General features: G+C 33.9%; 3 protein-coding genes across 3 annotated transcripts; all 3 read left to right on the top strand.

Moving 5' to 3' along the window:
- Positions 1-10,210: 10,210 nt before the first annotated feature.
- Positions 10,211-12,046, top strand: LOC141714237 (uncharacterized). Its single transcript, XM_074517769.1, has 4 exons — positions 10,211-10,487; positions 10,606-10,858; positions 11,001-11,167; positions 11,265-12,046. Exons 1-4 carry the CDS (start codon positions 10,211-10,213, stop codon positions 12,044-12,046), a joined length of 1,479 nt encoding a protein of 492 aa, XP_074373870.1.
- Positions 12,047-12,085: 39 nt separating this feature from the next.
- LOC141714236 (uncharacterized) lies at positions 12,086-12,938 on the top strand. Its single transcript, XM_074517768.1, has 2 exons — positions 12,086-12,710; positions 12,865-12,938. Exons 1-2 carry the CDS (start codon positions 12,086-12,088, stop codon positions 12,936-12,938), a joined length of 699 nt encoding a protein of 232 aa, XP_074373869.1.
- Positions 12,939-12,971: 33 nt separating this feature from the next.
- Positions 12,972-13,757, top strand: LOC141714235 (uncharacterized). The gene has a single exon (XM_074517767.1). It carries the CDS (start codon positions 12,972-12,974, stop codon positions 13,755-13,757), a length of 786 nt encoding a protein of 261 aa, XP_074373868.1.
- Positions 13,758-14,157: the final 400 nt, after the last annotated feature.

Raw genomic sequence — 14,157 nt, 5'->3', positions numbered from 1 at the left:
TGGAGATAAAGTGAGAACAATTGTTACTGTTTTTGAAGTTGAATAGAGTCCAAGCCAAGTATCCGAATTATCTTGTTTATTAACCCCCACAACTTATTCCACCGACACAATAAAACCGCCCCACCACCGCCTACACCCCAGTTGGTATAGCAACTTCTGGGGTACTAAACTCACAGTTTAAGGGACTGTTTGTTGCCCGGCTTTTAAACCCCTCTTGATTTATAATTTTGTAATAATTTATTATTTATCAATTTAATTTATTTAATTTATAAGTCGAATTAATAATTTATTTACAAACTGATAAGTTGAATATTAGTGATAATGTATTTTTTCAAAACCTATTTTGATTTTGATTTTTTTTTAACTTTAATTTTAAAAATATGTTTTAATATGTTAATCTTATTTAAAATTTATGAATTAAGATAATGATATTTAAAAATAATTGATTTTAGTTCATTTTAAAAAAAACTGACTAATAAATAAAATTATCCAAACGGATACTAATATGACTTATTTTAAAATTTTCCAAGCGGGCACTAAAGGATCGTTTAGTTCAAGATGTGGTATCAGGTTGTAATCAGAAATCGGGCTAAAGTGGTATGTGGATTAGATATTATATATGGTATCATGTGTTTGGTTGGATGTTGTAATAAATATTTTTAATTTAAAATATGTTAAGTCAATAATTTTAGTTTAATTAAATATATTAAATGTTATTATTATTTTAATAGATTTTAGGTTCATAGATTTTTTTTGGTACTAAATATTTATAATTAATTGCTTTAATAAAAATTAAAATAGTTAAATAAAATACTCATATTTCTCCCTCATATCAACCTCTCTACTGTAAAAAACAAAAACATATATCTCGCGGGTTTGAGAAATGAGTATGAAATTTGATTTTTCTGAACAAACCTATATTTTGGGTGTTGGAGAAATAAATATGAAATTTTATTTTTCAGAATCAAACGCGAGACATGGAGTTGGAATGAATAAAAGGAGTTGGAATGAATAAAATTTATATCAGTTTTTAGAATGTGTAGCGATTTATAAGAGTATTTTTTTATGACTTATTTTCTTAAGTTTAGTGGTATGAAATTATGGATTGTCTAAATTTTTGTGATGGGTAGATGTATGAGTTGGATAATTTTTTTTTCTATCAAACCGATGTTTTGAAAATTAACTGACTCGATTTGAGCAAATATGTACAAATTTAAATAACTAGGCAATCTCTGAGCAATCTCTTTTAAATAAAATAAACTGTTGGCATATACATTTGAGTCACCCGAATACAGACACTCATTTTTGATGATATAGTATTGCTCAAAATTCAAAGCTAACGGGTCAAAAATCTATATATCTTAATGACTACTCCCTAATTTACCCATGGGTAAATAAATTTACCCATGACCCAAATCCTATATATTTTGTCATATCCATGAACTATCCAATTAGTTTCAATTGACCTATCTTAATTACTAATAACCTATTTTTGAATTTCAAAATCAGCCTATCTATGGAAAATAATTTAAAAAAAAAACAAATCATGCATGATTTGCTCATTCTGTTACATCACTCTTTCACTCTTCCTCCATACTCTCTCTTTCTCTCTCACTCTCGCTCTCTCCCTCTCTCGCTCGGTCTCTCCCTCTCGCGAATTAGACGCTACAATGGATGACCATTGGATCTGAAAACTGAATCTTGGCGCTGAAACGTTATCATAATCATGGAATTTCAAGGTATTGCTTATCACCAGTTTCTAATTTGCTGTTTGATTATTATCTGTTATTTTGTCATGCGATTCACAGGATTATACCTTATGTATGTTAATCACTAATGGTAGGATCCAAACGTGTTTGTGGTCGTAATACTAAAAATATTTTGAATGCATCGCACACATCAGGTAATCAAGGTATGACATCTGATGAACATGTCTCATTGTTACACTTTTTGTTTTGTATTTGGTAATGATTTTTCAGTTTTTGTCCAATCAGAAAAAAAATGTCGCGTCCGTGGCCGGAATGTAGATTCCATTCTTACAGACATGACTAATTCTCAGAGTGCAGATAATTACCAGATGATTTCCTCCTGCAATGATTCATGTAAAGTTTCTTCATTTTAGTGACGTAGTTTGAATCTAAAAGTTATTATGCAGACGTTAATAAGGCTATCTTTATTCTTTGCTTCAGTTAAACCCAAATCTGATCCAATAAATATGCGTGAAAATGTATTTTCAGATAGTAGCAAGGAGAATCAGAATCCACTAATTTTGTCAGGTTAAACCTCTCTCCGCCGATCAACTATTGAACATGGCCAAAGCCGGACATTCTAACAATTTTGATGTATAGTTAATGTTGTTTATTTGTGATTGTTACAGGTACCAAACCGCAGCTGTTCAATCAGTCTTTGAGTACTAATAATGCAGAATATCTTAGCCGTAATCCTCTAAAAACAATTAACGGTAACTTGAATTGCAGGACAGTCATGTATGTAGATAGGTCTGGTATTTTAAGTTAACTTTGTATTCCCCTTTCATGGATGCAGGTAATTCTGCAAAGCTGTCTCCTTTGACTGAATTATCAAAGAATATCGAATTTAGTCAGAATTTACAGTCTGCAGGTTCGGCCACTTTGAATGGTTTTTGTTTGCTTCTTAATGTAATACTAATGTTGTGTTTACACAATACCATGATCAACATTCAGTGGAATTGAAAATAAGTTATTCTCTATTCTTTGCTTTAGTTAAACCCGGATCTTATCCAATAATTTTGATTGGACATGCATTGTCAGATAGTCGCAAGGATAATCATGGCCAAAGCCGAACATTTTAACAATTTTGATGTATAGTTAATGTTGTTTATTTGTGATTGTTACATGTACCAAACCGCAACCGTTCAATCAGTCTTTGAGGACTAATAATGCAGAATATCTTAGTCGTAATCCTATAAAAATAATTAACGGTAACTTGAATTGTAGGACAGTCATGTATGTAGATAGGCCTGGTATTTTAAGTTAACTTTGTATTCCCCTTTCATAGATGCAAGTAATTTTGCAAAGCTGTCTCCTTTGACTGAATTATCAAAGAATATCGAATTTAGTCAAAATTTACAGTTTGCAGGTTCGACCACTTTGAATGGTTTTTGTTTGCTTCTTAATGTAATACTAATGTTGTGTTTACACAATACCATGATCAACATTCAGTGGAATTGAAAATAAGTTCTTCTCTATTCTTTGTTTTAGTTAAACTCGGATCTTATCTAATAATTTTGATTAAACATGCATTGTCAGATAGTCGCAAGGATAATCAGAGTCCAATAATTCCGTCAAGTATATCATCTATCAGCCGATCAAGTAGTGAACATAGTCAAGGTCTATCGTATACTGCGGTCCACTTTGACATGTTTTTGTTTGCTTCTTAATGTAATACTAATGTTGTGTTTATACAATACCATGTTCAGCATTCAGTGGAATTGAAAATAGGTATCTTAAGTGTAACGCCCCCAAATCCGGGGTCAGAGGATTTGATCGTCACTATAAAATCTCAATCCAAATTAACCTGTTTAATCAATAAATAAATGCCAGCGGAAGATATTTAGCATCTATGACCCCAAACTAATCCAAGATCTTTTAAGGTTACAGTTCTAGAAACAAGAATCCAAATTCCATAAATAAATTTTCACTTTCTTTACCAATTCAATACTAACCCGCTAGTATAACTTCGAAAAGAAGTATACTAGGCCCAACTATAAAATACACAACTATAATATAATATAATATAAATAACTTTATACAATAAAACTTACACTAGTCCGCAAACCCTGGACCAACCACGTTCCAAAAACTTCTTCTTTGCTTCTTCGAATTACGCGGCTAAATAGCGCAAGTTAATCCTCACTGGAGGTTAAATTTGAAAACAGGTAAGTATGAGCGAAAGAAATGCTCAGCAAGTTCATTATAGCATATATATGGTCGTTTTGATATAAAATCGACATCTGCATTAGAGCAGAACATTTAAAATCATAATTGTTGAATCATAAAATTTTAGTTGTGGAGCCCCAGAACTGGTTCCTTAATTGTATTCAAAACCATTTTGATATTTTTGAGCGAAGTGCTTCAGCAATACTTTGAATCTTGACGAGAATAAAACTCGTAAAACAGTGTTTACGGAAATATCGTAAACAACAATAACAAGAAGCAATAATTATGGATTGAATCACAAACTTTATTTAAAATTGAACTCTTGAAATTAATACTTATTTTGCTGTCATATCAAATTAGATATTAATACGAACTTTGATGCTCACAACCTACCCGCGCTAAAATAGGGAAGTCAACATCAATCATCTGCATTAATACCACCTTTGATATTTAACAACAACTTAAATATCAACATTAATCAACAACCGAATTAAAACTGTATTCCACCTTTATTCAAAACCAAAACAGTTGATAAATCATTTTTCTATGATTATAAAAAAATAATTTAATAATTTAGATTGGAATCCTCGAACGACGGTGTGTTGCCGCCGGTGATCAGCCGCGGAGCAACACCGGTATGCCGAAGCATATCCAACTAAACAAAGGGGTACCCAAGGCACATATCGGCCTAGCAAGGTGTTATATCCTGTATAACATATAGCTCACGCTGGACCGCCGCCACGGCCTCTTACGCAACCATCCAATCTTAAAACATTTTTATTGAAATTGGGTCATGATACTCGACACCCGAAATAATTTTATTCCCCCAATTCTTGGGTAGGAACATTCGCAACCAAATCACTTTTCTCAAAATCCAAAATATTTGTAAATCCGATAATTGGATAAGTAAAATCACTTAGCTACTCTGAATATAGAATAACGGAAGAATACTTGCATAAACAGAGTTATTTAATTCAGCGATATGTAAAACATTTATCGATTCTAAACTGAGAATAGGGAAATCAATACTTGCATCAAAAGATTTAAAATAAATATCACTTGAACAATAAGTGATGATAGGGATACTTGCATACTGTGATTCGAAATAAACATCACTTGAACAATAAGTGAAATCATGGGTACTTGCCTTTGGGTTTTTAGCAGTTAGTCACACTCGCAAACACGCATCTATTCTGAAATTCTGTCTTAAAACATCACCGTCCTTCTTTTCAACACTTGACTGATATGCTGCTCCTGCGATTGCTAGAAGCCAGATGCCCAATACCATTCCATCTCATTCTTTATCCAACGTCTTGTCCTGATCAACTCGAATGATCCGCATCTATAATTAAAAGATACAACTTTAATTGTCTAAATGATAATTACTTGACGAACGGCGCGTCAAAACCCTATCGTCTACCCATACGATAGCCCACATATAAATATAACAGACAAACACAGGACTCTTAATCCACACACACACATAATTCACATAGCACATAAGCACATAACTCATGTATCACTTAATTCATATCACATATGACTCAGTTCGTCAAAAGGGTCGACTCGATATATTTAAAACTGAAATCAGGTCAAAAATATGATTTTTCGATCAATAATCGACTCAGAATAACTTGTAAAACAAACGACCTTTCGAAACAAAAAGGATTTGGGTCTCGAAAGTATTTTTAATGAAAGCGGAATATTTTTCTGAGTCTGTACGCGTTCGTTTCGTATTAAACGGACGAACGGTTTATTTAATATGAATTTTTGAACATTTTTCGGAATTAAAACAAGTCTCCGAATCATTTATAACTAAATAATAGTGCTCGAACACTCGAAATAATTTTATAAGAATTATTGAGCCTGTAAAATAATTTAAAATAATATTTTCTTGGAAATTGGACAACACCTCCTCTATTTCTCGGACTGCCAGTCGATATCATATCGACACAACCAACAACAATCAACACAATAATTTATATTTACGCATATAAACACTCCAGAAATGAATAACACGGCCACCTGAACCAAAACTCGGACCAAAAGTGACTTCTCCAACAATTTCTAAAAATTATGAAATAAATATATAAACACTAACATGCTATAATATACACAAGTACGAAGGCGGAATTTCGGAATCGTTACCCAAAATAAATTCTGATCAACCCGAAGAGAAAATCTGATGTCCGGAAAATATCTCCAGAAAAATCCGAAATTAATGGTCATAGACATATACACGCTGAGATACCATGTGGAGTAATCACCACCTCCAAACTCTTTTTCTACGCCCCGAAAATAAATTAAAACGGAAATATAACGGAAATATGCCCCGCAATTTTTCTTCTCAAAACCTTGCAATATATATGCCTATGCGTAGGTATCGAAGCGCTGATCGTTTATATATATAATAATTGAAATTTGGATGAACGGTTTGTGAGATATGAATTTTTGAAAATTGAAAAGTATATAAACAGGGAGGGACAGAGAGACAGAGAGGAGAGAGTGAGAGATGGGGTTACAGGGGTCATGTTTTGTGTATATGTTTCTGTGTATTGCTTGCGTACTATTTTTTTTTCTTTTGTTTCAACACAGCAGTGAACCAATCAGCAATTACCACACGTCTGTTTATTCATCCAGCGTTTGACACGTGTTTCTCCCTTCTCTAAGCCCGACTTTTGTCCCGCATTTTAAATTTTATCGAACCATGTTGCACATAAAACAAATTTATAAAATTAAAAAAATAGTCTTAAAATATTACAAATATCCCGAAGTTTATAAAAACATAAATTTCAAAAATTTTAAAATAATTTTTGAAATGCAATTTATACCCGCTTTTAGCAATTAAACGAATCAAATGCGCCAGTGAAATTAATCCCAAAAATTTCCAAAATAATTTTAAAATTCTCAGAATATTCCAAACTTAAATAAATATGAGTTTCATAATTTTTGATGAATTTTGGAATTAAATACGAATTTTACAAATAAATGAAATCAGAAAATCATATAGGGCTAAATAATTGATGAAATATTGATTTCTAAATTTTATAAAATCCTAAAAATAATTATTGTAATTATAAAGTCATAAAAATATTTTTGAAAGATAATTTAAATATTTATGAAATTAGATTTTCAATAAAATCACTTTTAAAGACAAAAACAAAACGATACGACTCAGTAATTAATAATACAAATAATCCTCAATCACAACTAAGTCACACACAATTAATATTACATACAACACATAGCAGACATAATATCCATCCAATCCCTAATATTACTAAACGAACTCAATTTACCGATATCAATAAATGATCGGGTTTCAAATAAACTTTTGAAATTAATACATTTAAGGAAATATTTTCAGATATTAACAAGGACCGATATAACACTCAACAATTAGCACATTACCAATTAATAACACAAACTCGTCAAATAGGAATAAAATATCCACCATTTTATTCCTTCTAAATCAGAAAATCACATAAACATATTCAAATATTAATAATAATAATTCTGAAAATACGGGATATCACATTAAGCACATAGAGCTGCAAGATATTAACGTAGAACTATGTAAGCAACAAATCTCCGGAAATTTTCCATTGTGTTTGGAAGATTTAGGCAAACAGTCTCTGCGCACTCTTGACACGACAAAGGCTGATAATTTCCCAAGTTTACATTTATAGCTACAATATTTTTAATTTTAATATACCTTTTGATTATACAATTTAAGTTGTCGGTAATTACCAATCCAGTGATAAGGATAGATTAGCCACCAGACAGATGTTAATGTCAACTCTCCATGAAGTTCAGGTTGACATTAATTTCCAACCCAGTTTTGAGAAACTAGGTACTGACGGATATTGCCTCAATACTAAACCAAATGCAAAACCAAACCTGAAACAACCTGGTAAACAATAATAAGTGTGGTCAGTTTTTTTTTACTAAAGAATCCTGTTTGATAATATAAATGTCTTTACTGGAAATTGCAGAAAAAAAAATCAAATGAGGGTGCGTCGAAAGAACTGCAGTTTTAAGGAACACGAGATAATCCTGAGTACACTGACGGATGATCCAACTGTTAGCGAAAGTATTGTGCACAAGCCTGTGGGAACTGCGTCACCTTCACATGCTTCTCAAACATCAGGCACATTTTACTTCACTTATAGCTGGAAAAATTTGTGTTTAATTTTATATTATATTGGCTGAATTGGTTATGTTCTTCTCCAGGTAAAAGATAAAATAGGCTGTGCGGAAAGAGTCCGCATGACAGAGAATTACTCGATAATTCTCCATACACCCGACCTGGAAACACTTCACGTTCATACTGTTCTCAAATATCAGGTCAAAACATAACCAACGTTATTTTTTATTACAGTTGTCCATGGTTGTCTTATTGCTATATTGATAAAATACAATTTTCAAATTGTTAAATTCATCGCACAATTTGATAAATTCTGGTTCCACCATGTAGGTGTACAGATAAATGGAGAAACATGCGCAACTCCTGATACTCCATGCGTTCAGAAATTACGACCCATGGGATTTGAAGGTGCGTTTCAAAATCAAAATTGTATATTAGAGATGCTTACTATTTATGCAAATAAAGATAGTAGTAGTTGATCTTATTAACAATGTTGTTGTTGTAGCAGGAGAACAACGAAATATTGCAGCTCCAAAAAATACTCAAAGTGCAGATAGTACTGTCACTTTTGCACTGCCCGCATCCACTATATTTAAACGACCACAAGTAACTTTAGGTTCCAACAGTGATATCGCTGTAAAACAACAATCCAAAAAAACCTGTAGAAAAATTAGTCCAGGTTCTTCAACATATGATACATCTTCCGTAAAAAGTTATTATGAGCGAGGAGAAAGTTCAGGTTCTAAGAACTTATTAGGAGAATTTAACAATGTTGAAGATTGTGACAGCAGCGATAGTGATTGTATATCTACCAGTATGAACTTAAATTCAGTTTCATTCTTAATTACTCTAATGTTCCACAGTCATAATATTTCAAATTTTGTAGGTGATTGTGACGATGTTGATGTACAGTGATTTTGACAATATAGTTACTAAGTGGAGTGAGTACCTCGATGTCAGTGATCCTGATAGAATTTGTTCAAAGTGTCAGTCCATCATGTGGAATCATGAAAGAAACAATAAAAAAGCGACCAAAAAGCCTCCAACTTTCTCTCTTTGTTGTAAAAATGGTCAGATAATTCTTGAGAAAGAAAAGCAACCTCCCGAGCCTCTCGCTTCACTCCTTACTGGTGGATCCCGTTTCAGGCATTTCAAGGAAAATATTAGAATGTACAACTGTATGTTTGCCATGTCGTCCACCGGAGGTCAAATTGATTGTAGTATCAATCGTGGCGATGCTCCTTACTGTTTCAAGGTAAAAGGTGTAAATTACCACAGTATGGGAAGCTTTGTACCACTTGATGGTGAGATCCCCAAATTCTGTCAACTCTACATATATGACACTGAAGATGAAGTACATAACAGAATAAATGCCGTTAAGGGAGGACGCGATGTCATGGATGAAGAAATCGTTGAGTCATTGTTAGAAATGTTGGATAAATATAATCGTTTGGTCAAAGGTTTTCTTATGGCACGTGAAAGAATTAGTCAGAATCCAGTTGATGAATTTAGATTGGTTCTAATATCTTCGTCTTCCGCATCTGGTCGACCTAATCATATTGGTCCATCGAATGAAGTTTCTGGGTTGATTTTCACTGACGAGTATGCTAAAGGATGCAGGGATACAATAATCCATTCGAGAACCAATGGATTAGAGAGAATTTTTGAAACAAATCCACGGTTTATGCAGCTTCAGTATCCTATTCTTTTTCCTCATGGAGACATCGGATATTACCGTCAAATCCTTAAATAGACCAAATCAAAAAAATCAGAAACAACGTCAGAATACCGAAGATGAAGATCCGGATGAAAAGGGGGAGAGAGAGTTCATCACGATGAAAGAATATTAAAATTATAAACTCATGATACGGCCTTCGGAAGGTATGTTCAAATTCAACTCCTAAATTTGAACACTTTTATATGAATTAATTCTACCATTCTAATTTTCTCCGAAATTGTCTTATGATATTCAGGTTTGACTCCACATCTCGGAGGACGTTTATGGCAGCAATATGTTGTTGACAGCATTTACTGCTGATTGAACAATACAGACTTAACTGGATCAGAGGTCACCAGACCACAATTCGTTCTGATATGTACCACAACATACGAGATGCACTAAACAAGGGTGACAACAATCCTGAAAATGTCGGCAAGGCAACAATTTTACCAGCCTCCTTCACTGGCAGTAAAAGATACATGCCAGTATTTCAAGGACGCAATGGCAATTTGTCGAACACTTGGACACCCATCATTGTTCCTTACGATGACCACTAACATAAAATGGCCTGAAATTCAGAGGATGTTAAAATTTCTACCTGGTATTGATGTTGTTGACGCACCCGACGTCTTTGCAAGGGTATTTAAAATGAAAGTTGACCAACTTCTTGATCAAATAAAAAATAAGAACTACTTTGGACGTTGTATTTGAGGTATGCTATTTTCAGGATTTCTTCCTCTAACAAATTGCTTATGATTTAAATTTAATATGACATGTATGTAAGGCTTTATTTAATTATTTTCATCAATTTCATATTACAGTAATGCACGTCACAGAGTTTCAAAAGCGTGGATTGCCACATGCTCACATGCTAATATGGTTGCATCCAAACGATCGTCCCAAAACAACTGAACAAATAGATAAAATGGTTTCTGCAGAAATTCCTGACCCAAGTATTGATCCAGTTGGTTACGAAGCTGTCAAGAATTACATGATCCACGGACCATGTGGCACTGACTGTGTCAATTCTCCGTGTATGGTTAAAGGCCGTTGTATTAAACATTTTCCTAAAAGGTAATTCTGAGATCTTTTACATTAAATTAATTTTCCAAAGAATGCTGGAAGAATACAACATTTAATTTTTTACCTTTTAGTAAAACATTCCTTTTAGATTTATTTTAATTAAATTGAAACATCGTTCTTTCCTTTTTAACAGGTATAATTCTCACACATACTTTGATGATTGTGGCTTTCCCATCTATAAGAGGAGGAAAACTAGAATTACCGTAAAAAAAAAGGGAATTGACCTGGATAATCGTTATGTTGTCCCCTACAATCGAGATCTTCTAATAAGATTTCAATGTCACACAAATTTGGAGATTTGTAACAGCTCCAGATCATTGATATATCTGTTCAAATATTGTTTAAAAGGACATGATACCGCCACCATGTGTCTGAGGAAAAAAACAAACAAAAAAAGGGTGCACAACCACAATCACTCCTGAGAAACGACCGCTTGATGAAGTCAAGCAATACTTGGATGGAAGATATGTTTGTGCATCTGAAGCATCATGGAGGTTATTTGGTTTTGACATCCATTCCCGGTGGCCTTCCGTTGAACGATTGCCAGTACATCTACCGAATGACAAACATGTGTCGTTTAAAGGCTCAGAAAATCTACAGGAAGTTTTCAACAATGCTGGAACAAAGAAAAGTAAATTAGAAGCATGGTTTGATGCAAATAAAACATATGCAGAGGCCCCAAATTTAACCTATTCAGAATTTCCAAGCAAATTTACATGGCATCCACAACCTGGTATCTGGAAACAGAGGAAAAGAGGTGATGTCATCAGTAGTCTTGCTGAAGTACATTCATCTAGCGGTGAACTATTATATCTCCGCATGCTCCTGCTCAGGATTAAAGGTGCTGTATGTTTTGATGATTTGAAGACAGTCAACGGCCATGTTTATAACTCCTTTCACGAAGCCTGTGCCGCGCTAGGTATCCTCCAAAACGACCAGCAATGGCACGAAGCTATAGGTGAAAATGCGCATACATCCATGCCTCCACAATTAAGTGCCATGTTTGTCAACATTTTAGTATACAGTCCAGTCTCTCATCCGCGTAGCCTTTGGGAAGCTCATTGGGGATGCATGTCAGATGATATTCTTCTTGTGAGGCGATATCTCACTGGGAATCCAAACCTTTGTCTATCAGATATTGAGATCCAGAATTACGCTCTTGCAGTTATGAGCTGTTAATAATGCTTTGTACATATTACATGTTCCATGTTTGGATTAATGTTATCAAGTTTTATTAATTTTATTGCAGAGATAGAGAAATTGTTGAATGATATTGGTAAAAGCCTTAGAAACTTCCCAGATATGCCATATCCCGGAGATGCTTTTTTTTCCAACTCTGAGAATAGACTAATTCTTGGGGAAACATCCTATGATATAGAAGAAATGAAGAGAATCCACACAAGAAATCATAGTCTTCTCAATGATGAACAGAAGATAGTCTATGATTCCATTCTTGACAATATCAACCAGAAAAAAGGTGGTGTTTTCTTTGTTTACGGAAGTGGAGGATGTGGAAAAACTTTCTTGTGGCAGACACTGTGTTGTCGATTGCGATCAGAGCATAAAATTGTGCCTCCTGTTGCCTCATGTGATATAGCTGCTGTGTTGCTTCCTGGTGGAAGAACCGCACACTCCCGCTTTCATATTCCACTGAAGCTTGATGAAAATTGTTCTGCCGGTTTAAGATACGGGACTGATATTTCTGAGCTACTTCAGCGAACTGATTTAATAATTTGGGAAGAGGCTCCTATGCAACATTGTCATGTTTTTGAATGCGTTGATCGATCCTTGAGAGATATTATGACTGCTATTGATAAAAGCAGAGCTAAAAAGCCATTTGGTGGTATAACCATTTTTTTGTGGAGATTTTAGGCAGATACTTCCTGTCATTCCAAAAGCGTCAAGGGCTGAAGTTGTCTGCTCTACCCTCAATAAATCCAAGATTTGGGAATCCTGTAAAGTATTTTTATTGAAGCAAAACATGCGGCTTAATGCAGGAAATAGTGATTTGGAGAACAAAACCATTGCGGACTTTAGCAAGTGGCAGCTTGCTATCGGCGATGGCAAATAAACCAATATTTCTCCAAGTCCAGACACTGGTGAAATGTTAATAAAGATTCCTGATCAATATATCGTTCATACGTCCGGAGATCCAATCCAGAAGCTTCTTGAAGTGACATACCCAGATTTTATACAAAATATCTCTTCACATGAATACCTCAGATCAAGGGCCATACTCACACCTACCAATATCGTGGTGGATGAGATTAATACAACAATACCTGAAAAAATTCCTGGCATGGTTTACACTTATCTGAGTCAGGATTCAATTGATGATGCAGGTGATGATGATAATGATTTCAGATCCGCTTTTCCAGTTGAGTATCTAAACTCTATCAATATGCCTTGCATTCCTAAGCATGAGTTAAATTTGAAGGTAGGAGTTGTCGTCATGCTTATGAGAAACTTAAACCAGATCATGGGATTATGCAATGGTACAAAAATGATTGTGAAATCCTGTAGGAAGAACAGTATTGAATGTGAGATTTTGTGTGGCTCTCATGTTGGAACGAAACATCTAATACCTAGAATTAAGATGATTCCAAGTGACACGAACTGGCCGTTTGAATTTAAACGCGTTCAGTTTCCGATTCTAATATGTTATGCCATGACGATTAACAAAAGTCAGGGACAATCATTTAATACGATTGGGCTTTACCTTCCTAAAGCAGCTTTCTCGCAAGGACACATTTATGTTGCTATATCCAGAGTGACCCGACCTGAAGGCCTCCATATTCTCATAGATAGTTGTGATGGTATTAGCACAGATATCACAAATAATGTAGTTTTTGAGGAAGTGTTTTACAATCTTCCAAGTGTAGACAATTGACATGATATATTAAGAACTTCCTGTAACATCTTTCTATATTTCCTTCTTAACTCTGGATTTATTGTGTTTGATATATCAATGGTGTGAGTTCAACATCCAAAATGTTACACTTTTTTTACTGCATCCGTCTATAAACATAATATAAACATTAAATCTCCAATTATTTTTTCTACTAAAAATATGTATAATCTGTTTGATTAGGAAGATTTTCTTAATTGTTTATATACTGTACATATTTTATTAGGAATTGGATTTCAGTTTTCCCTTTTTCTGTTGGCAAAAACCCAAATGATAAGGTTGGTTAGTTGTCATAATCACATCAAACACTTACCTTAAGAATTATCAGCAAATTAAACCAGGGATATTACTCTAATTCTCAATTAAAGGAATAGATTTGCAC

This window comes from Apium graveolens, chromosome 3 (assembly GCF_009905375.1).
Source record: "Apium graveolens cultivar Ventura chromosome 3, ASM990537v1, whole genome shotgun sequence".
NCBI lineage: Eukaryota > Viridiplantae > Streptophyta > Magnoliopsida > Apiales > Apiaceae > Apium > Apium graveolens.
Note: the sequence above shows the minus strand (reverse complement) of the source record. Positions and strands in the feature narration are given on the sequence as shown.

What these genes read in the sequence shown, in the direction of transcription:
- LOC141714237 (XM_074517769.1), top strand. Translation starts at nt 10,211, where the DNA reads ATGTCGGCAAGGCAACAATTTTACCAGCCTCCTTCACTGGCAGTAAAA. An exon ending in TAAGAACTACTTTGGACGTT is followed by an intron (nt 10,488 to 10,605) that starts GTATTTGAGGTA and finishes TTCATATTACAG; the next exon opens with TAATGCACGTCACAGAGTTT. An exon ending in ATTAAACATTTTCCTAAAAG is followed by an intron (nt 10,859 to 11,000) that starts GTAATTCTGAGA and finishes CCTTTTTAACAG; the next exon opens with GTATAATTCTCACACATACT.
- LOC141714236 (XM_074517768.1), top strand. Translation starts at nt 12,086, where the DNA reads ATGTTATCAAGTTTTATTAATTTTATTGCAGAGATAGAGAAATTGTTG. An exon ending in AGCTAAAAAGCCATTTGGTG is followed by an intron (nt 12,711 to 12,864) that starts GTATAACCATTT and finishes GGCTTAATGCAG; the next exon opens with GAAATAGTGATTTGGAGAAC.
- LOC141714235 (XM_074517767.1), top strand. Translation starts at nt 12,972, where the DNA reads ATGTTAATAAAGATTCCTGATCAATATATCGTTCATACGTCCGGAGAT.